The sequence below is a fragment of the Scyliorhinus torazame genome, chromosome 16, assembly GCF_047496885.1.
Source record: "Scyliorhinus torazame isolate Kashiwa2021f chromosome 16, sScyTor2.1, whole genome shotgun sequence".
NCBI lineage: Eukaryota > Metazoa > Chordata > Chondrichthyes > Carcharhiniformes > Scyliorhinidae > Scyliorhinus > Scyliorhinus torazame.
The window spans coordinates 138,231,811-138,255,783 of NC_092722.1; the positions used below are offsets into that span (position 1 = coordinate 138,231,811).

The 23,973-nt window shown below is 54.9% G+C and overlaps 1 protein-coding gene across 5 annotated transcripts in view; it reads right to left on the minus strand.

Moving 5' to 3' along the window:
• The window catches only part of inpp5a (inositol polyphosphate-5-phosphatase A), a 752,293-nt gene that overhangs the window by 211,401 nt on the left and 516,919 nt on the right, over window positions 1–23,973 (minus strand). For all 5 annotated transcript variants that reach the window (XM_072479145.1, XM_072479144.1, XM_072479142.1 and 2 more), the window contains one exon: window positions 12,532–12,651. In XM_072479145.1, coding sequence (XP_072335246.1) covers window positions 12,532–12,651 — 120 coding nt within the window. The remainder of the gene's footprint in view (window positions 1–12,531; window positions 12,652–23,973) is intronic.

A 23,973-nucleotide genomic window follows, 5' to 3' on the forward strand; every position in this document is an offset into this window, starting at 1 on the left:
AGTAAATATGAAATATGAAATATCATCACTGTTGTTATGTAGGAAATGCACCAAATAATTGAGCTCAGCAAACTCCCACAAACAGATATGTGATAGTGACCAGATAATCTGTTTTCTGTGATTTTGATTGGCGGATAAATATTGTCCAGGACCTGGGGCGGGATTCTCCGATATCGGCGCGATGTCCACCGATCGGCACCAAAAACGGCGCGAATCAGTCCGGCATCGCGCCGCCGCAAAGGAGCGGAATCCTCTGGATCTTGAGGGCCCGAGCCCTAACCTTGAGGGGCTAGGCCCGCGCCAGACTGATTTCCGCCCCGCCAGCTGGCGGGAAAGGCCTTTGGTGCCCCGCCAGCTGGCGCGAAACTGACTTTGCCGTGCGGCGCATGCGCGGGAGACCATGGCGAAGGCGGAAGGAAAAGAGTTCCCCCACGGCACAGGCCCGTCCGCGGATCGGTGGGCCCCGATCGCGGGTCAGGCCACCGTGGGGGCACCCCCTGGGGCCAGATGGCCCCATGCCCTCCCCAGGACCCCGGAGCCCGCCCGCGCCGCCGTATCCCACTGTCCCAAAGGTGGTTCAATCCACGCCGGCTGGCGTGGGTTGACAGCGGTGGGACTTCGGCCCATCGCGGGCCGGAGAATCGCCGGTGGAGGGGGGCCCGCCCACCGGCGCGGCGCGATTCCCGGCCCCGCCGAATATCTGGGGCGTCATTCTCCGACCCCCCGCCGGGTAGGAGAATGGCCGTTGGCCGCCGTGAATCCCGCCCCCGCCGAAGTCTCCGCTCCCGGAGATTGGGCGGGGGCGGGAATCCGGCCGCGCCGATTGGCGGGACCCCCCGCTGGATTCTCCGGCCCGGATGGGCCGAAGTCCCGCCCAGGAATTGCCTGTCCCGCCGACGTAAATCAAACCTGGTATTTACCGGCGGGACCAGGCGGCGTGGGTGGGCTCCGGGGTCCTGGGGGGGGGCGCGGGGCGATCTGACCCCGGGGGGTGCCCCCATGGTGGCCTGGCCCGTGATCGGGGCCCACCGATCCGCGGGCGGGCCTGTGCCGTGGGGGCACTCTTTCCCTTCCGCCTCCGCTACGGCCTCCACCATGGCGGAGGCGGAAGAGACTCTCCCCACTGCGCATGCGCGGGAAACTGACAGCGGCCGCTGACGCTCCCGCGCATGCGCCGCATTTCCGCGCCAGCTGGCGGGGAAACAAACGCCATTTCCGCCAGCTGGCAGGGCGGAAATCCCTCCGGCGTCGGCCTAGCCCCTCAATGTTGGGGCTAGGTCGCCAAAGATGCGGAGCCTTCCGCACCTTTGGGCCGGCGCGATGCCCGTCTGATTGGCGCCGGCTTTGGCGCCAGTCGGCGGACATCCCGCCATTGGGGGAGAATTTCGCCCCTGGTGCCGGAGAATTCGGCAACCGGCGGGGGCGGGATTCAGGCCAGCCCCCGGCGATTCTCCGACCCAGCGTGGGGGGTCGGAGAATCCCGCCCCTGGTTCGGACCAGTATTCTTATTTCCTCATCGAAACGGTGTTCCATTTTAAAGTACACAAGACCAGTTCAGACCAGTATTCTTATTGCCTCATTTGATTTTGTTTTCCTTCGAAGAGGGCCTTGGTTTAACAATTCACCCAAAGGACAGAGCACTACTCTCTCAGTACTGCACTCGCGTGTCAAGTCTTTGAGTTCAGCCCTGGGGCGTCATCCTCCGACCCCCCAGCGGGTCGGAGAATGGCCTTTGGCCGCCGTGAATTCCGCCCCCGCCGCCCGCCGAAGTCTCCGAACGGAGAAAAGTCGGCGGGGCGTCAATGGCGCCGCAGACCTCGGAGAATGGCACGGGTGGGCGCAAGGCAATCGATTTTGGGCCTGTCGGTATTCTCCCGTCCGGATGGGCCGAAGTCCCGTCGACGTGATGATGGGTCACGTCGGCGTAAATCAAACCTCCTTTCAATCGGCGTCAACCTGTGCTCAAGGTTTACAGAGTGGAGGTGGGTGACGGCCTGGGGGGTTGGCCGCTGGACAGACGATGGCGTGGCCGCAGTCTGAATGTGTGGGGGAGAGGTGTGTGTAGGGTTTTGTGTGTGTGTGTGCGGCGGGGGGGGGGGGGGTTAGAGTGGGCTGGTCTCCTGGGGAGTGCCGGGAGGGGGGATGGGGGAGGGGTTCGTGCCGGGGAGGAGGATGGGGGGGTCCGTGCCGGGGAGGAGAATGGGGGGTCCGTGCCGGGGAGGAGGATGGGGGGGTCCGTGCCGGGGAGGAGAATGGGGGGGTCCGTGCCGGGGAGGGGGGATGGGGGGTCCGTGCCGGGGAGGAGGATGGGGGGGTCCGTGCCGGGGAGGAGGATGGGGGGGTCCGTGCCGGGGAGGGGGGATGGGGGGGTCCGTGCCAGGGAGGGGGGATGGGGGGGTCCGTGCCAGGGAGGGGGGATGGGGGGGTCCGTGCCAGGGAGGGGGGATGGGGGGATGGGGGGGTCCGTGCCAGGGAGGAAGATGGGGGGGTCCGTGCCGGGGAGGAGGATGGTGTCCGTGCCGGGGAGGGGGGATGGGGGGGTCCGTGCCGGGGAGGAGGATGGGAGGGTCCGTGCCGGGGAGGGGGGGTGTGGGGGTCCGTGCCGGGGAGGAGGGTGGGGTGGTCCGTGCCGGGGAGGAGGATGGGGGAGTCCGTGCCGGGGAGTGGGTATGGGGTGTCCGTGCCAGGGAGGGGGATGGGGGTGTCCGTGCCGGGGAGGAGAATGGGGGGGTCCGTGCCGGGGAGGAGGATGGGGGGGTCCGTGCCGGGGAGGAGGATGGAGGGGTCCGTGCCGGGGAGGGGGGATGGGGTGGTCCGTGCCGGGGAGGGGGGATGGGGGGGGTCCATGCCGGGGAGGAAGATGGGGGGGGGTCCGTGCCGGGGAGGAGGATGGGGTCCGTGCCGGGGAGTGGGTATGGGGGGTCCGTGCCAGGGAGGGGGATGGGGGTGTCCGTGCCGGAGAGGAGAATGGGGGGGTCCGTGCCGGGGAGGAGGATGGTGTCCGTGCCGGGGAGGGGGGATGGGGGGGTCCGTGCCGGGGAGGAGGATGGGAGGGTCCGTGCCGGGGAGGGGGGGTGTGGGGGTCCGTGCCGGGGAGGAGGGTGGGGTGGTCTGTGCCGGGGAGGAGGATGGGGGAGTCCGTGCCGGGGAGTGGGTATGGGGGGTCCGTGCCAGGGAGGGGGATGGGGGTGTCCGTGCCGGGGAGGAGAATGGGGGGGTCCGTGCCGGGGAGGGGGATGGAGGGGTCCGTGCTGGGGAGGGGGGATGGGGTGGTCCGTGCCGGGGAGGGGGGATGGGGGGGGTCCATGCCGGGGAGGAAGATGGGGGGGGGTCCGTGCCGGGGAGGAGGATGGGTTCCGTGCCGGGGAGGGGGGATGGGGGGGTCCGTGCCGGGGAGGGGGGATGGGGGGGTCCGTGCCGGGGCGGAGGATGGGGGGGGTCCGTGCCAGGGAGGAGGATGCGGGGGTCCGTGCTGGGGAGGGGGGATGGGAGGATCCGTGCCGGGGAGGGGGGATGGAGGGGTCAGTGCCGGGGAGGAGGATGGGGGGGTCCGTGCCAGGGAGGAGGATGCGGTCCATGCCGGGGAGGGGGAATGGGGGGTCCGTGCCGGGGAGGAGGATGGGGGGGTCCGTGCCGGGGAGGGGGGATGGGGGGCTCCGTGCCGGGGAGGAGGATGGGGGGGTCCGTGCCGGGGAGGAGGATGGGGCTCATGCCGGGGAGGGGGGATGGGGGGTCCGTGCCGGGGATGAGGATGGGGGGGTCCGTGCCAGGGAGGGGGGATTGGGGGGGTCCGTGCCGGGGAGTAGGATGGGGGGGTCCGTGCCGGGGAGGAGGATGGGGGGGTCCGTGCCGGGGAGGGGGGATGGGGGGTCCGTGCCGGGGAGGGGGTATGGGGGGGTCTGTGCCGGGGAGGAGGATGGGGGGGGTCCTTGCCGGGGAGGAGGATGGGGTCCGTGACGGGCAGGGGGGGATCCGTGCCAGGGAGGAGGATGCGGTCCGTGCCGGGGAGGGGGAATGGGCGGTCCGTGCCGGGGAGGAGGATGGGGGGGGGTCCGTGCCGGGGAGGGGGGATGGGGGGCTCCGTGCCGGGGAGGAGGATGGGGGGTCCGTGCCGGGGAGGAGGATGGGGTTCATGCCGGGGAGGGGGGATGGGGGGTCCGTGCCGGGGATGAGGATGGGGGGGTCCGTGCTGGGGAGGGGGGAATGGGGGGGTCCGTGCCGGGGAGGGGGGATGGGGGGGTCCGTGCCGGGGAGGAGGATGGGGGGGTCCTTGCCGGGGAGGAGGATGGGGTCCGTGACGGGCAGGGGGGGATCAGTGCCGGGGTGGAGGATGTGGGGGTCCGTGCCGGGGAGGGGGGATGGGGGGGTCCGTGCCGGGGAGGAGGAATGGTGGGTCCGTGCTGGGGAGGAGGATGGGGTCCATGCCGGTGAGGGGGGATGGTGGGGTCCGTGCCGTTGAGGGGGGATGGGGGGGGTGTCCGTGCCGTGGAGGGGGGATGGGGTCCGTGCCGGGGAGGAGGATGGGGTCTGTGTCGAGGAGGAGGATGGGGGGGTCCCTGCCGGGGAGGGGGGTGCGAGGGCAAGTGAGTTGGTCCACCTGGCCAGGTGCCAGCCTCCAACAGTTGGACCCATGCGGTCCATGCCACCTGGCTGGGGGGAGGAGGGGGTATGGGCAATGACGACATGTCGTTGTTCCCCCCCCCCCAACCAGGCCGTCATGTTTTCCGATCAACCAGCGATGTTGGCCGCCGTGGCGGCAGCCGCTAATGTCTATGTTGCCCTGGATGTGGAGGAGGAGGAGCATGCCAGAGAGGCGGCGCAGGCTGCCGCAGAGGGGCAGGCGGCAGTCGCCCAGGCTGGAGGGACACCTGATCGACAGGACGAGGAGGGGGAGGAGGACGTCGCGGCCCCACGGCAACGGAGGCACCCGAGGGCGCCCCGTGTGTACCGGCCCCGGCAGTCATACCAGGACCTCACGGACTGGGAATGCAGGAGGAGACTCCGGATGAGGCGGGAAACCGTGGCACACATGTGCCACCTGCTCAGGGCCGTGTTCACCAATAGGAAGGGGACCTATTTGATGAACATACAGGTGGTCTGCGACTACCGCATGATGATCCTGCACGTCTGCGCCCGTTACCCGGGCAGTGTACATGACTCATACGTGTTGTCGCGGTCAGACATCACCGGCATGTACGAGGGACGCCATCCCCGGCTGAGGGGCTGGTTGCTGGGCGACAGGGGCTACCCATTGCGATCGTGGCTGATGACGCCTGTACGGAGGCCACGCAATGAGGCGGAGAACCGCTACAATGATGCCCATGTAGCGACAAGGGGAGTGATAGAGAGGTGCTTTGGCGTGCTGAAGGTGCGTTTCAGGTGCCTGGACCTCTCTGGGGGCGCCCTCCAGTATCGGTCAGATAGGGTCGGTCGCATCATTGTGGTGTGCTGCGTCCTGCACAATATAGCCCAGCAGAGGGGCGATGTGCCGCAGGCAGAGGAGGGCGGAGTGGAGGAGCAGCAGGAAGAGATGCAGTCCTCCCAGATGAAGGGGATGGGGGCAATGGTCAGGGCAGACGGGCTAGACACGGGCGGGTGGCTGTCCACCGTTACCGGCTGGGCCAGCGGGCACGGGACAGGCTGATAGCTGCCCGCTTCACTGACTAGATGGGCGTGGGAATCGGGTAGTATGGCCACAGACCGCACACCACGGCAACAGCCGACCACCCACACCCCCCACCCATCCACCCACCCAGCACCCTCACCTCCCTCCCCAACCCCACCCACCCCACCAGCATGCACACCACCCCCACATTGCCGATCCACCTGCGGCACAACGGCCGGGCTCACACAGTTGCCGGTGGACGCGTGTCTATTGCAGGCCATGGAGGATGATGACAACCCGCCCTGCGGTGAGCTCCTGGCTCCACATCGTTGGACTATGTCTGACCCATGGCCACAGTACCACCATCCACCCGGACCATCCCTGCATGCGGCTGTGACACTGCAGCGCACGGTCCCGTCCTCTGCCCGGGGGTATGTTGATGGCGGCCCAGAGGGAAGGGGGCAGACTCACCTGGGGCTGAGGTAAGACCACCCCTCACACACACACACTTGCGCTCAACGTACATGACACCCCCACACGATTTGGACAGAGCACAAAGGCAGCTTCTGTAGGTGTGACATTGACTTTAATAACCAAAGGAGTTCATGCACGTGCCCTATCCCCTAAAACTCATCTGTGCCCTGCACCCGTGCCAACTTACTCAGTGTCTAATTGTTTGGCCTTACTGGCCCTTTGACTATGTCTACGTGGTTCCCCAGACGGCACAGCAGAACTGGAGGTGGACTCATGTGATTCCTGCCCTCTGACACGGGATCCCTTTGGCGGCCGTTTCCTGGGGCGTCCTGGCCTAGATGGGCCAGGATGCGGCCCGGGCGACTGGGATGGCGGGCTGCCAGCCTGTCCTGCCTGTTGCCCACCCGATGCACCTGGGACGGAAGGGGGGGAGTCCGAGGTGTCGCGGTGTTCCGGGACCTCCCCTACAGGGGGACCCGGGACGGACCACAGCACCTCCTCCTCCCTCGGGGTGCCCGATAGCCCCCAGGCCTCTACATGGGTGGGTGATGCGAACGGACTGGCCATCCGACGCCCCCCCGACATCTGGCGCTGCCAGTCCTGGAGGCCCGTGCTGGTATCGACAGGGGACTGCAGTTTTGCAGCCATGGAGCTGAGGGGATTGGCAAACCCTGTCTGTGACTGTGCGACGCCGGCTCGCACATGGCCAATGGCGCCGATGCCCTCAGCGATGGCCATGCCCTCAGCGATGGCCTGCTGAGACTGGGCCATGGCCTGCTGAGACTGGGCCATGGCCTGCAGAGACTGGGCTATGGACTGCTGAGACTGGGCCATGGCGTTGAGCGCCTCTGCCATCTGGCGCTGGCACTGGCTCATGGCCTCCTGTGAGAGGGCAGCCATGTCCTGGGCCACAGACGCTGCCTGCACGGAAAGTCCCAGGCCTCGCAAACCGTTCCCCATGTCTGACACCGTCGCACCCATTGCCTCCACCGCGGACGCCACCCGTGCGGTGTCGGCCTGGGTGGTACGCATGACCGGCACCACTCCCAGCTCCTGGACACGGGTGGACTCCTCCACCTGCGACTGCAGCCGCCGCAAGCCGGCCGTCACCCTCTTCGCTCACCTCCGGGTCGGTGGTTGCATCGGATCTATGTGTGGGTGTGGTAACTCCATGAACCCGGGATCCATCTGGGTGGCAGGTGTTCGCTTGGGCTGGGCTGCCCTCCGACCGCCCGGCCCCTCTGCCGCTCCTACCTCCCCCTGCTGTACCGGGACGGCTGTGTTGTGCACACCAGTGAGTGTACCAGACGCCTCATCACTAAAGTGCCCAACCGAGGTGAGTGTTTCTGCGATGGTGGAGGGTGTTGGTGACAGCAGTGGCGTTGTGTCGTGCTCTTCGTCCCAATCTGAGTCCATGGCACTTTGGGGTGGGGGTTCGTCTCCACCCATCCACTCTGAGTCACTGTCCGGTATTTCGTTTTCCTGGGTAGTGCTGTCCCGGGTAGGGGTGTCCTGGGTAGTGGTGTCCTGGGTACTGGTGTCCTGGGTAGTGGTGTCCTGGGTAGTGGTGTCCTGGCTCGGCTGTGATGGGGGCCTGTGGCTGCCCCTCTCGTCGCTGGGTGGCACACGCCTGCGTCGTCGCACCCGCACGAGACGGGGGCGTCGTCTCTCTGTTGCTCCAGGTCTCTCCGTCTCCAGTGGTGTGCGTGGGGCATCCTGCGGGCGTCGCATGCTGGAGGGTCCGGGTCTCTCCGTCTCCCGTGGCCTCCGAGGGGCATCATGCGGGCGTCGCAAGCCGGAGGGTCCGGGTCTCTCCGTCTCCCATGGCCTCCGAGGGGCACCATGCGGGCATCGCATGCCGGAGGGTCCGGGTCTCTCCGTCTCCCATGGCCTCCGAGGGGCATCCTGCGGGAGGTCTGCATCTGCGGGGATGGGTGCCTCGACGTTTGCTCCTGCGATACACAATGAAGCATGCATGGTTAGACACGCAGGCAGTGATCAGGTGATATGGGGAGGGGGATATAGGGGAGGGGGGATATGGGGACGGGCTGTCGGTGGCTCACTTGCTAGTACACCCCCGACCTCTGCATCAGCAACCTCCCGGTCCTCAGGTCCGCCAGCCAGTTCCAGGGCCCTTTCTTCGTGTTCGGTCAGTGGCCTCTCATCAGCGGGGCCTCCTCCAGTCCTCACATGCTCCCTGGTGTTGTGTGCGCACTTCTCCTGTGGCGGGTGGTGGCAGGGGTAAAAGGCAACAGTGTTAGACAGCTATATGAATGCACGCCATCGGTTGCGCGTGTATTGCAGAGGTTGAGGTTAGGGCTGGATTCACTTGGGGAAATGGGGGAAGGCGAATATGGGGGAGGGGGGATATGGGGAGGGGAGATATTGGGGATGGGGGGGATATGGGGGAGGGGGGATATGGGGGAGGGGGGATATGGGGGAGGGGGATATGGGGAGGGGGATATGGGGGGATATGGGGGAGGGGGGATATGGGGGAGGGGGGATATGGGGGATATGGGGGAGGGGGATATGGGGGGGATATGGGTGAGGGGGATATGGGGGATATGGGGAGGGGATATGGGGAGGGGGATATGGAGAGGGGGATATGGGGGAGGGGGGATATGGGGGAGGGGGATATGGGGGGATATGGGGAGGGGGAGTATGGGGGAGGGGGGATATTTGTGAGGGTGGATATGGGGGAGGGAGGATATGGGGGATATGAGGGAGGGGGGATATGGGGGAGGGGGGATATGGGGATATGGGGGAGGGGTGATATGGGGGATATTGGGAGGGGGATATGGGGGAGGGGGGATATGGGCGATATGGGGGAGGGGGGATATGGGGGATATGGATATCGGGCGGGGGAGGCTCACCCTGGCTGCTCTGACGAGTTTGTTCACCTTCTTGTGGCACTGGGTGCTTGTCCATGGTGTCAGGGCCACAGCGGTGACGGCCTCTGCCACCTCCCTCCACAGACGCCGGCTGTGGCGTGGGGCAACTCTGCGGCCGTGCCCGGGATACAGGGCCTCCTCCTCTGCTCCACTGCGTCCAGGAGCGCCTCCACATCCCGTGACTGAAACCTCGGGGCTGAGCGGCGGGCGGCCATCCGGTCGGGTGTTCCGGTCGGGTGTTCCGGTCGGGTGTTCCGGTCGGGTGGGAGGGGGGAGCAGCGCGTCCTGATGAGCCGTCACGCCGTGCGGCGTGTATGACGCCGCACGCCGTGAAGCACGTGAGCAAGCGTGGATCCCGTCACGTCGCTGCTAGCCCATTCCGGGCCGGAGACTTTGCGATGTTTGGGGTGGCGTGATGAAGGTCGGATTTGCGTCGTTTTTGGCGCCGATCGGCGGACTTTGCGCCGATAATGGTGAATTTTTTTAGCCTTAAACCCGGTACCCTGTGATTCAGAGGCGGGTCGGCTACCAACTGAACCATGGCTGATAGACAAGATAAACAAAATCAAGAACAAAAAAAAACTAAAGGCGTGGAACAATAAAGTAAGAGCAGTAAGAAATACCAGTGTGATCCCTGTCAGGGATCCCTGTCAGGGACAAAAATGTCCACATTTTTGGAAATCTTAAGTGACAAACCTGATGAAATGCTGAAATGAACAAAAATCAGTTTGAGTCTGGATTTTGTTTTCTCAATGACAACATAATTCAAATGTGACTGTTGCTGAAACTTGGCGACAAAGATTGTTCTTTAGAGAACAATTGAACTGTTTGAAATTAAGTGCTGCAGATTAATCACAGAAGTACAGAAATCACCCCAGTCAATGCTGCCCAATGTGGAAATAAGGTAGAGGGAGGTAATCCCTCTTAATACTGCTTAAGAAATAAATAAATGGGGGGCGGGATCCTCCCACCCCGCGGCAGAGTGTCCACGCCGTCGTAAATGCCGTTGCATTTTACGACGGCATGAACGGGCCGCTGCCAGGAGTAATTCTGGCCCCTGCACGGCGCTGGAGCGGTTCGTGCCGCTCCAGCTGCCGATACCAGTGGGGTCGGAGAATCCCCGGTGGGGGGGGGGGGGGGGGCGGCGCGAATCCCGCCCCGCCACTCCGACGCCGGCTGCTGTATTCTCCGGCGCCAGTTTTCGGGTGGGGGCGGGGCTTACGCCGCGCTGGTTGGGGGTCGTTGGCAGCAGCCCCCCTGGCAATTCTCTGGGCCCCGATGGGCCGAGCGACCGTCGTTTCCTGACCAGTCCCACTGGCGTGAAATGGACATGGTCCATCACGGGGGGACCTGGCTTGTAGGCCGGCTAGTTGAGTCTTTGAGGGGCACGGGGGGATCTGGCCCCGGGGGCCCACCGATCGGCGGGCGGGCCTGTGCCGTGGGGTACTCTTTCCTTCCGTGCCAGCCTCTGTAGGGCTCCGCCATGGCCGGCGTGGAGAAGCACCCTCCTGTGCATGCGTAGGAAACACGCCGGGGGTTCTGCGCATGCGACGGACCTTCGGCACTGGTTGGCGCGGCGCCAACCCCTCTGCCGCTGGCCTAACCCCTGGAAGTGCGGAGGATTTCGCACCTTCCAATCGGCCCAACATCGGAGCGGTTCGCGCCGCTCTTGGGGACGGCATCAGGCCATCCGGCCTGTTGCGGGGGAATCCCGCCCTAGATTCGGGTTTCAAGCCCGTTAATGACATTAACATTTATGTAAATGCTTGCTTGGCATACTCCTATTGGCACGGGGCAGCTAGCGCGCTGAGGCCACCGGCAGGGATCAGAGCATCGCAACGGGTTTGGCGCCTTTCCTCCCCGACGCTCCATTCTCTGCCTAATCAGGAATCCCGATTAGAGTGGCGCAGTGGTTAGCACTGCTGCCTCACGCCGCCGAGAACTCGGGTTCGATCCCGGCCCCGGGTCACTGTTCGTGTGGAGTTGCACATTCACCCATGTTTGCGTGGTTCTCACCTCCACAATCCAAAGATGTGACCTTATAAAAGGACCATCCAAAGATGTGCTGGGTAGGGGGTAGGTGGATTGGCCATGCTAAAGTGCCCCTTAATTGGAAAATAAGTAATTGAGTACTCTAAATTTATAAAACTAAAAGAATCCCGCTTAGAGCGGCGTTGAATGGAGAATCCCGGCCATAGTCTCATTCACCACACTGCACAGAAAGCCAGGCATATACAGTGTTAATCTTGCTTCATTCTTCTCGGGGTTTCAAATCAAAAGGAAATAACAAGCACTCAGCATCTTCTACACAGAGGCACACAAAGGGTAAAAATTACGTTGTTTTAATTGAGGAATTAAAAATTAAGTAGGAAAAATGCCTCGATTAAAATAGCAAAAATAATAATTTAGCACGAGTGCCGTAAATGTTCTTATAATAAGATCACCAGGGGTACTCTATAATCTCCACAGCAAAATGGATAAGTTGGATATGAGAGAAAGGAGAATAAATTTAGAAAATATTAACATGTGGCACAAAGAAAGTTGATCTTAACAAGCCTTTACTGAACTTAGGCCATCGAAAGCTCGGCAAAAAAAACCTCCGGTAAATTGCAGTCTGGTGTATACAACTTTGCCTCTTTTTATAGCTGAGACTTTTTAAAGGCAAAAAGTAGCTCTGGCCAGGCTTCCATGTTTTTCTGTATCTTATGTTATTAATTTTAATACAGTCCATTACTCATATTTAGTTTATGTCTGTAGTCATTCTTTCTCTGTTAAAATTGAATATCTCCCAACAAAATTCAGCTCTTCACTGATTCACTTCCCGATTAAGAAATGATTGAGCATAATTGTTCGCCAGACACAAATTGCAGATTAATAGAGTAACTTGCACTTCTTGCTCCTTGAAACAATACTTAAGATTTTACTCAGTGATAATACCATAAGACTCAGGACAACGTTTGCCAACAAAGCTTTAAGACCTGAGGCGGATCTTGCAATTACAGTAAGGGGGGCGGGGGGGGGGTTAAACTGGCAGAAGCAGGTCAGCCTGTAATACACCATGCCTGATTTTTCCATCCATTCAATTGGCTGGGTGCATGATAGGCAGGCAGTCCAAAACCAACCCTGATGTTGAACCATCCGCCCCTGTGGTCTTTCAATTGCAATTTACTAATTATATTTTTCTGGCATGTTAAAAATCAAATCCCATTAAAGGGACATTGTTGACATGAAAAATTATTGGCCAATTTTGCTTTCTATTTTAGGGAGAGGAAGGGGCATATATTAAGACATCACACACGAGTCGGACATTGATGAATTTCAATGCAATTTACATCATTTTGCCACGTGCCTATAATCAAATGAAGAAATACATGCCAAAAGCTGATCGGGAAGATGGCATCCTTTAATACTAATTCCCAGCATGCAATCCAGTCAGCAGTGCAAACCACATCGAATAAAGACTTTCAGAATCTCGCCATCAAATCCAACCGAACAATTTTCAAAATTAAGAGGCCTCTTGGTTTCAGTGTATAAAATACAAAGTAGATATATCCTGCTTACCTATCCAGCACATAAGTGAGAGCTTTCTGTCGGGTTCCTGAGTAGACAGATGGGCTTGTTTCCCAAGCAATTAAATTGGAAGCATCATGGAAAAGATGAATGTTCACCAAGTCAAAGGCACTGTCAAGAAAATAACCATCACACAAGTGAATCATCATGCAGGCGCTCTTACAATCATGACAGAATTTAGAAAATGGTACTGTTGCATATCAAACTGCCATAATAGAAGCCTTACAAAGACATTTGTATATTGGTACATGCCCTTTGCACATACCAGGATTAAATATTCCAGTTAATAAAATACTTTCAAAAATGATGTTCATCCAATTTTCTGGACGATATCCATATTCGCTTACTAAGCATCTGGCACTGTCGTTTTAATGGAGAATTGCTTTTAAACAATACATTGGAAGTAAGCCCTCATATCTATCACAACACAGATGGAACCTCATTATACCTGTCAGCTCACACCTTATATATTGAATGTTATTGTCATCTAATCCATGAAAAGTAAATAATGCACCCCCATGTACATACTTTGGAGAGTAGCTTCACACTTAGAATGACACAATCATAAAAATGTGCCATTTCGTTCATTAATTTATTAAGTGTTATTAAAAATCTGTAAAACCGAGCTTCATTATTTTAAGTGTTCTACATCCAGTATTCAGAAGCACTCACAGACAAAGGATTTATGAGGGGACCCGAGACAGAATTTTTATGCAAAAAGTAAAAAGAAGTAGGAACAAAAATCATTTTCACCTTATGCAGAAAATGTCATTCATTAAGACATGGTCCCTCGCTGACAGAATTCCTTTAATTCGGCTTTTTAATGATCACGAAGAAGACAGATGATTAACAGGAGCTCCGGATCAGAAAAATATTAATTGGATACCAAAGATACATGATAGGGAGCGCAGATGCTTCCCTCTTCTTACAAGTGAAGATCCTCACTAAAAATAATACTGAGTTAGATCAGACTTTTGCCACACGCAGATGTATTCAGTATTGAGATCCAAAAATGAGCTTTTAAATTTCGAGGGCAAAAATAAAGCAACACAGAAATGATGACAGAGTAATCATCCATTCAGAATTGATTACTGAATTGTAATTTGGAATCAGGGATTACAGAGTGATCAAGTCAATAAAACTATGTGGTGTGCTTCTCTGTGTGGGAAATATCCTCCAACTTCAACCAGCAAATTGAAATCAGGTAAATAATAATGACATGAAGACACACTGGGTGCTTGCATCTCATTGCGTGCTGCTCAGCCACTTAGACAAAGAAGATACAAAGTTCTTGACTCTTTGGAGTTAATCCATCTCAACCGAGCTAAAAGTGCAGGGATTACAATCGGCCTTGATTTCAGTGGCATTTGTACTGCAAAGGGAAGGAAATAAAGCCGATTCTAGGGCCTGGTGGCTATCTAATTTTCTTTTTCATGGAAGTAGACAAGGCCCGGCATAGCCCACAGTGCTGCCCACCTATGGTCAAATATTTACTGCTTGGGCTGACAAATGAGGAACTGCCCCATAGCAAGCTGCCCGGTTGCTGCACTATTATATGTGTACCCATTACAAGGGTAACGTCATGAAATTACACTTTTAGGAACCTGGGCTATTCTTCCCATGTTTTGTTAAAATTAAGAAGCACTGTGGCAGAGTAAGTTCATCACCAAGTTTGCAAATTATTGTCCATCCATTTGGTCATTGGGTGGTTTGCAAGGCCACTTCAGAGATAAGTGGGGAGGTGGTGACATTGTGGTATTGTCACTGGACTAGTAAACCAGAGACCTAGCAATGCTCTGAGGATCCAGCTTCAAATCCTGCCACTGCAGATGGTGAAATTTCAATTCAATAAAAATCTGGAATTAAAAGTCGAATGATGACCATGAAGCCATTGTCAATTGTCATAAAACCCCATTTGGTTCACTAATGTCCTTCAGGTTCTGGCCTACATGCGATTCCAGACCAAGAGCAATGTGGTTTATGAACTGCCCCCTCAAGGGCAATTAGGGATGGGTAATAAATGCTGGCACAGTCTGCGACGCTCATGTCCCATGAATTAATACATTTTTTTAAAGCACAACGAGTCAGCCAGATAACATAACGACCAGACCTGGTAAGGTGATAAGATCCCTTCCCTGAAACATAGTAGTAAACTAGTTGGGTCGTCACAACAATGTGATTTTTTTTTTTCCATCTGCTGTTTCCTACAAATTCCCAGATTTACTGACTTAATTTCCACAACTTTCTCAGATTAAGCTTGAACTCATGAGCTCAGGCTGCTAGGCTGGTTCCATAAATGCACATTGACTGGAATGCTCACTGCGGTTTGTCTTGAAGTCCTGCCGTAATTTTGGTGGGACATCAGTGGAATTCCTAGAGGAAAGGGACTTGACCATTTTTAGCTGTTTACTCCAATCTCCTGCTGTTGTAACAAACTGGTATTGAGACCAGTCCCTGGAAATTCAGGGTTATTATCTTCAGGCAAGGAAAAAAGAGATCAACACTTTAAAATTGTACCTTCTTCACAAGGTTAAGTGATCAGCCCTCATATGTGATATTTTTTTAAATTTTGTTTAAGGACAGATATAAATGCGTTGGAAGCAGTTCAGAGAAGGTTTACCAGACAATACCTCGAATGGTTGGGTTTACTGGAAAGGTTGGACAGGCTAGGCTTGTATCTGCTGGAGATTTGAAGAGTAAGAAGCGGGTTGATTGAAACATGCAGGGTGGGATTCTCTCAGCCCGGGGCCGGGCCGGAGAATCCCCACGACTGGGGCGAATCGCGCCATGCCGCCCCAACGCGATTCTCTGCAGAGCGGAGAATCAACGGCAATGGCGCCGGCGTGGTAGGCATGGCGCCGCTCGGGGGCCGCTCTAGGCGCCCCCCCCCCACCGATTCTCGGCCCGGAATGGGCTAAGGGCCAATCGGCCGTTACAAGAAACCTGAGTCCCGTCAGCGCCGTTCTAATCTGCTCTCAGCCAGCGGGACCTCAGCGTGGAAGGGTCCGGGGGGGCCTGTGGGGGGCAAGGGGGGGTCAGCCCTGGGGGGGGCCTCTGTTGTGGCCTGGCCCGCGATCGGGGCCCACCGATCGGCGGGCCGGCCTCTCGGGCTTAGGGCCTCCTTTCTTCTGCGCCGGCCCCTTTAGCCCTACACCGTGATGCATCGGGGCCGGTGCGGAGAAGGGAGCCACTGTGCCTGTGCGCATTGGTGCCGGTGCCACTGCGCATGCTGGGACCCCGCGGTGCCCAGTTGACGCTGGGATCAGCAGCTGGAGCGGCGTGGGCCGCTCTAGTGCTGTGCTGGCCCCCTGTAGGGGCCAGAATTGCTGATCCTGAGGCCTTGTTGACGCCGTCGAGAAACGCGACGGCGTTTCCAACGGTGTCAACACTTAGTCTCAGGATCAGAGAATCCCGCCCATAAGGGGGGAAATTCTCCCGAAACAACGCGATGTCCGCCGACTGGCGCCCAAAACGGCGCCAATCAGACGGGCATCGCGCCGCCCCAAAGGTCCGGAATGCTCCGCATCTTTGGGGGCTGAGCCCCAACATTGAGGGGCTAGGCCGACGCCAGAGGAATTTTCGCCCCGCCAGCTGGCGGAAACGGCCTTTGTTGCCCCGCCAGCTGGCGCGGAAATGACATCTCGGGCGGCGCATGCGCGGGAGCGTCAGCGGCCGCTGACAGTTTCCCACGCATGCGCAGTGGAGGGAGTCTCTTCCGCCTCCGCCATGGTGGAGACCGTGGCGGAGGCGGAAGGGAAAGAGTGCCCTCACGGCACAGGCCCGCCTGCGGATCGGTGGGCCCCGATCGCGGGCCAGGCCACCGTGGGGGCACCCCCCGGGGCCAGATCGCCCCGCGCCCACCCCCCCAGGACCCCGGAGCCCGCCCACGCCACCTTGTCCCGCTGTTCAAAAGGTGGTTTAATCCACGCCGGCGGGACAGGCAATTTATTGGCGGTACTTCGGCCCATCCGGGCCGGAGAATCTAGTGGGGGGCCCGCCAACCGGCGCGGGGCAATTCCCGCCCCCGCCGAATCTCCGGTGCCGGAGACTTCGGCAACCGGCGGGGGCGGGATTCACGGCGGCCACCGGCCATTCTCCGACCCGGTGGGGGGTCGGAGAATGATGCCCAAGATCCTGAGGGGTCTTGTGGAGACAATCAGTTAATATCTCCGGTCCACCAGCTACTTGCTTCTCGGCCACGCGCCATTTGCTGACAGCAGGATTCTATCTTCCCGCCGCTTGTCAATGGGATTTGCCATTGCAACCACCCCTCACCGCTGGGGTGGGAGTCTGCTGCCGACAGGAAACGTCAATCGCAAAGACCGGAGAATTCCGGCCAATATTTCCTCTGTATGGGCGGCGCGGTAGCACAGTGGTTAGCACTGAGTACCCAAACAGGCGCCGGTGTGTGGCGACTAGGGGATTCTTGCAGTAACTTCATTGTCATGTAATGTAAGCCGACTTGTGACGATAATAAAGATTATTATTGTGGGAGAACCTAGAGCGAAGGGTTGGATACTCCGCAGCCCCACGCCGAAATCATGGCCGGCGCTGGGGCAGAGAATTCACTTTTGGGCCTGGCACCGCGATTCACCGGGCCCCGAAAATCGGCGTGACCGCAGAGTACCCCGTGCAGCCAGGGGCCCATTGCCAGAGGCCTGCCCAGCAATCCTCCGCTCGCGACCGAGTTCCCAACGGCGTGGAACTAACCACCCATTGCTGGTCGGGATGCTGGCGTGGGAGGCTGCGGACTCAATCCGCGGCCACCCTGGTCGGAGGCGGGGGGGATCGGAGACCAGGGGAGGCCTTATAGGCGACCGGGGATTAGATCAGCACGGTTTCAGGCCTGGTGCACGGCCGATCGTGGGGTCTCCTTTCTCTGTGTGCCTCCGTGGTCTGAGTCCGCCATGGAGCTCGGCGGGGCTGCTGGAAGCCGTCGCCATGTGCATGCGCGGGCTCCGAACCGGAAGTGCTGGGCCCGTATCCGCAGCTAAAGCTGCGAGATTTACTTCGGGTCACTGCTAGCCCCCTGCAGGGCATTGAATTAGTTCAATTTTTTATCGGAATTTCGGGATTAAAACTCCATCATTTTTATGCTGCCGTGGGGACATTGGTCGGGATTCTCCGATCCCGCGATGGGTCGGATAATCGCCGGGAGGGGCGCGAGAATCACGCCACGCCGCTCCGACGCAGGGCCGCCAATTCTCCGGCGACAATCGCGCCCCTGCGGTCGCCGCCGTGCCGGTCAGTGCCCGCTGAGTCCCGTCGGCCAAGTGCCTGCCGAATCCCGCCGGCGTGGGTTACGTATGGTCCTACCCAGCGGGACTTCGGAATTCTGGCTGCGGGGGCTATCCTGGTGGGGGCGTGGGGTGATCTGACTCCGGGAGGTGGGCCTCCACGGTGGCCAGGCCCACGATCGGAGCCTACCGATCGGCGGGGGGGGGCTAATTCTGGGGGGGCCCTATGTTCCTCCACGCTGGGCCCCTGGAGGGCTCAGCCATATTTCCCATGGGCCGGTGCAGAGATGGCAACCCACACACATGCGCAGACCCACGCCGGCCTTCGAGCGCACAGCATTCCGTACTAGCCCCCGAAGAAGGGTGAATGCCTGGGCCCGTTGACGCCGGTGTCGCTCGCGTCGGTTTTGACACCGGCGTCAACACTTGGCCAGGATTTCAGAGAATCCCGGCCCTAGTCTCATTTTGGGAGAATACAGCCCAAGAGGTTGCCCATTTAAGACAGAGATGGGGAGAATTTCTTTCCCATCAGTGTTGTGAGTCTTTACACTCTCTGCCACAAAAGTCAGTGGAAGCAGTCTTGAATATCTTCAAGGCATATTTTTGATAAGCTAGCTGGTGAAAGGTTATTGGAGGGGGTAGGTGGGAATGTGGAGTTGAGGTTACAATCAGATCAGCCATGGTCTTATTGAATGGCGGAGAAGGCTCGAGGGGCCCAGTGACCTACTCCTGCTCATAACTTGTACGTTTGTATGTTGAATTAAAAAACAACTAATTTCTTCAACCTGAGCTAGTTGAGCTTAATTCTGTAGGTCTGATCAGAAAATTGTGAATTAAGTGATTAGAAATAAAGTTTATCATATTTTATTTATTATTTTATAATTAAAAGCATCAAGCCTGAGTCCGTGGTGTTGTGAAGCAACAGTGCTAACCACTGTCCTACTGTGCGTCCTTGTTAACATTGCAATCCTGTCACAATAAAATGCATGCTCTAGTTTAAGTGATAGCAGTTGTCACTAATTTGGGAAAGGTAATGGCATCATTCTTAAGTCCATATAAGAGTTGGTTTCTACCTGGTTGGGGAGGGAAAAGGGAGTCTGTGTCTGTGTTCTTTAGGTTTTGTGAATAAATGAACGACTAGTTCCAGATTCCTCCTTTGCGCACCGAATGAGCAGTACATTATAACAGCCCTTAAAGCTTCAAAATATATTCTGTACATGTGCACACACTTTTGGGATGAATCACGCTGTACACTATATTGGTGGAAGCATTAGTGTATGTGCACAGTTAATGTTCACAGGACGTATGTATAGCAGGCAGATGTCAATTAGCGTGGAATGTTGATTTTGATGATAGTGTGGCCATTTTGCGGCTGAGGACATACTCAGCAGTAGGAACAACATCCCAGAAATGCTATCCATAGAAATAGTCAACTGCTTTTGGGTTAGATGCTGCTCTACTTTTTCCGGCTGTTGCTACAATTCTAGAAATGTTTTGTGTTTTCTATAGTTGATCCATGCTGCAAAGGTCATCAGGGAGCCCTGTGGCAGGTGAAAGACTTTTTTTTTGCTGACATCAAGGCATCTGCACAAACAAATTCTTTACAAATGTGGGCGCAATAGTCATCCTTTCCCTTGGGATACAGCGTGACTGGGAGCATGAACAGAGACATACAGAGCAGGACAGGCTGCTGAAAGAGGGAGGAGGTGGAAAAAGACTCAGCAGAAGGCCAGGTTTGTCCAGAGTGAAGGTCAAGGCGTAAGACGTACGTACTTCAATCAGAGCATCCCCACAGGAATCTGCCACATGCTGTAGCCACGACGGCAACTTCAGAGCAGTGCAAGGACCACACTGCCAGTGGCTGTGAATGTGACCATAAAGGTTAATTTTTACATGTCTAACTCCTTCCAGGCAGGAGCGGGAGATATGTGCGATATCTCAGTTTGTGCGATATCTCTCAGTTTGTGCGATATCTCTCAGTTTGTGTGATATCTCAGTTTGTGCGATATCTAACAGTTTGTGCGATATCTCTCAGTTTGTGTGATATCTCAGTTTGTGCGATATCTAACAGTTTGTGCGATATCTCTCAGTTTGTGTGATATCTCAGTTTGTGCGATATCTCTCAGTTTGTGTGATATCACAGTTTGTGCGATATCTAACAGTTTGTGCGATATCTCACAGTTTGTGTGATATCTCAGTTTGTGCGATATCTAACAGTTTGTGCGATATCTCTCAGTTTGTGCGATGTCTCAATTTGTGCGCTATCTCAGTTTGTGTGATATCTCAGTATGTGCGATATCTCACAGTTTGTGCGATATCTCTCAGTTTGTGCGATGTCTCAGTTTGTGCGATATCTCTCAGTTTGTGTGATATCTCAGTTTGTCCGATATCTAACAGTTTGTGCGATATCTCTCAGTTTGTGCGATGTCTCAGTTTGTGCAATATCGCTCAGTTTGTGTGAAATCTCACAGTTTGTGCGATGTCTCAATTTGTGCGATATCTCAGTTTGTGCGATGTCTCAGTTTGTGCGATATCTCAGTTTGTGCGATATCTCTCAGTTTGTGCGATGTCTCAATTTGTGTGATATCTCACAGTTTGTGCGATATCTCTCAGTTTGTGTGATATCTCACAGTAAGTGCGATGTCTCAGTTTGTGTGATATCTCAGTTTGTGCGATATCTAACAGTTTGTGCGATATCTCTCAGTTTGTGCGCTGTCTCAATTTGTGCGATATCTCAGTTTGTGTGATATCTCAATTTGTGCGACATCTCACAGTTTGTGCGATATCTCTCAGTTTGTGCGATGTCTCAATTTGTGCGATATCTCAGTTTGTGCGATATCTCAGTTTGTGCGATATCTCAGTTTGTGCGATATCTCAGTTTGTGCGATATCTAACAGTTTGTGCAATATCTCTCAGTTTGTGCGATGTCTCAATTTGTGCGATATCTAACAGTTTGTGCGATATTTCAGTTTGTGCGATATCTAACAGTTTGTGCGATATCTCACAGTTTGTGTGAAATCTCACAGTTTGTGCAATACCTCTCTGTTTGCGCGATATCTCAGTTTGTGCGATATCTCACAGTTTGTGCGATATCTCACAGTATGTGCGATATCTCACAGTTTGTGCGATATCTCAGTTTGTGTGATATCTCAGTTTGTGCGAAATCTCACAGTTTGTGCAATATCTCTCAGTTTGTGCGATGTCTCAATTTGTGCGATATCTCAGTTTGTGCGATATCTCAGTTTGTGCGATATCTCAGTTTGTGCGATATCTAACAGTTTGTGCAATATCTCTCAGTTTGTGCGATGTCTCAATTTGTGCGATATCTAACAGTTTGTGCGATATCTCAGTTTGTGCGATATCTAACAGTTTGTGCGATAACTCACAGTTTGTGTGAAATCTCTCAGTTTGTGCGATGTCTCAGTTTGTGCAATATCGCTCAGTTTGTGTGAAATCTCACAGTTTGTGCGATGTCTCAGTTTGTGCGATATCTCTCAGTTTGTGTGATATCTCAGTTTGTGTGATATCTCAGTTTGTGCGATATCTCACAGTTTGTGCGATATCTCTCAGTTTGTGCGATGTCTCAATTTGTGTGATATCTCACAGTTTGTGCGATATCTCTCAGTTTGTGTGATATCTCACAGGTTGTGCGATGTCTCACTTTGTGTGATATCTCAGTTTGTGCGATATCTAACAGTTTGTGCGATATCTCTCAGTTTGTGCGCTGTCTCAATTTGTGCGATATCTCAGTTTGTGTGATATCTCAATTTGTGCGACATCTCACAGTTTGTGCGATATCTCTCAGTTTGTGCGATGTCTCAATTTGTGCGATATCTCAGTTTGTGCGATATCTCAGTTTGTGCGATATCTCAGTTTGTGCGATATCTCAGTTTGTGCGATATCTAACAGTTTGTGCAATATCTATCAGTTTGTGCGATGTCTCAATTTGTGCGATATCTAACAGTTTGTGCGATATCTCAGTTTGTGCGATATCTAACAGTTTGTGTGATATCTCACAGTTTGTGTGAAATCTCACAGTTTGTGCAATACCTCAGTTTGTGCGATATCTCACAGTTTGTGCGATATCTCACAGTTTGTGCGATATCTCAGTTTGTGTGATATCTCACAGTTTGTGCGATATCTCGGTTTGTGTGATATCTCAGTTTGTGCAATATCTCACAGTTTGTGCGATATCTCTATTTGTGCGATATCTCAGTTTGTGCGATATCTCACAGTTTGTGTGAAATCTCTCAGTTTGTGCAATATCTCAGTTTGTGCGATATCTAACAGTTTGTGCATTATCTCTCAGTTTGTGCGATGTCTCAATTTGTGCGCTATCTCAGTTTGTGTGATATCTCAGTTTGTGCGATATCTCTCAGTTTGTGCGATATCTCAGTTTGTGCGATATCTCACAGTTTGTGCGATATCTCAGTTTGTGTGATATCTCAGTTTGTGCGATATCTCACAGTTTGTGCGATATCTCTCAGTTTGTGCGATGTCTCAATTTGTGCGATATCTCAGTTTGTGCGATATCTCAGTTTGTGCGATATCTCAGTTTGTGCAATATCGCTCAGTTTGTGTAAAATCTCACAGTTTGTGCGATGTCTCAATTTGTGCGATTTCTCAGTTTTTGCGATGTCTCAGTTTGTGCGATATCTCAGTTTGTGCGATATCTCTCAGTTTGCGCGATGTCTCAATTTGTGTGATATCTCACAGTTTGTGCGATATCTCTCAGTTTGTGTGATATCTCACAGTTTGTGCGATGTCTCAGTTTGTGTGATATCTCAGTTTGTGCGATATCTAACAGTTTGTGCGATATCTCTCAGTTTGTGCGCTGTCTCAATTTGTGCGATATCTCAGTTTGTGTGATATCTCAGTTTGTGCGACATCTCACAGTTTGTGTGATATCTCACAGTTTGTGCAATGTCTCAGTTTGTGCGATATCTCAGTTTGTGCGATATCTCACAGTTTGTGCGATATCTTTGTGCGATATCTCAGTTTGTGCGATATCTCGCAGTTCGTGCGTTATCTCACAGTTTGTGCGATGTCTCAGTTTGTGCGATATCTCACAGTTTGTGCGATATCTCTCAGTTTGTGTGATATCTCACAGTTTATGCGATATCTCACAGTTTGTGTGAAATCTCACAGATTGTGCGATATCTCACAGTTTGTGCGATGTCTCAGTTTGTGCGATATCTCACAGTTTGTGCGATGTCTCAGTTTGTGCGATATCTCTCAGTTTGTGTGATATCTCACAGTTTGTGCGATATCTCTCAGTTTGTGTGAAATCTCACCGTTTGTGCGATATCTCAGTTTGTGCGAGATCTCACAGTTTGTGTGACATCTCACAGTTTGTGTGATATCTCACAGTTTGTGCGATGTCTCAGTTTGTGCGATGTCTCAGTTTGTGCGAGATCTCACAGTTTGTGTGAAATCTCACAGTTCGTGCGATATCTCACAGTTTGTGCGATGTCTCAGTTTGTTCGATATCTCACAGTTTGTGCGATATCTCTCAGTTTGTGCGATGTCTCAGTTTGTGCGATATCTCACAGTTTGTGCGATGTCTCAGTTTGTGCGATATCTCTCAGTTTGTGTGATATCTCACAGTTTGTGCGATATCTCTCAGTTTGTGTGAAATCTCACAGATTGTGCGATATCTCACAGTTTGTGCGATGTCTCAGTTTGTGCGATGTCTCACAGTTTGTGCAATATCTCTCAGTTTGTGTGATATCTCACAGTTTGTGCGATGTCTCAGTTTGTGCGATATCTCAGTTTGTGCGATATCTCACAGTTTGCGATATCTCAGTTTGTGCGATATCTCACAATTTGTGCGATGTCTCTCAGTTTGTGTGATATCTCACAGTTTGTGCGATGTCTCAGTTTGTGCGATATCCCAGTTTGTGCGATGTCTCAGTTTGTGCGATATCCCAGTTTGTGCGATGTCTCAGTTTGTGCGATATCTCACAGTTTGTGTGATATCTCACAGTATGTGCGATGTCTCAGTTTGTGCGATATCTCACAGTTTGTGTGATATCTCACAGTTTTTGCGATATCTCTCAGTTTGTGTGATATCTCACAGTTTGTGCGATGTCTCAGTTTGTGCGATATCCCAGTTTGTGCGATATCTCAGTTTGTGCGATATCTCAGTTTGTGCGATATCTCAGTTTGTGCGATATCTAACAGTTTGTGCAATATC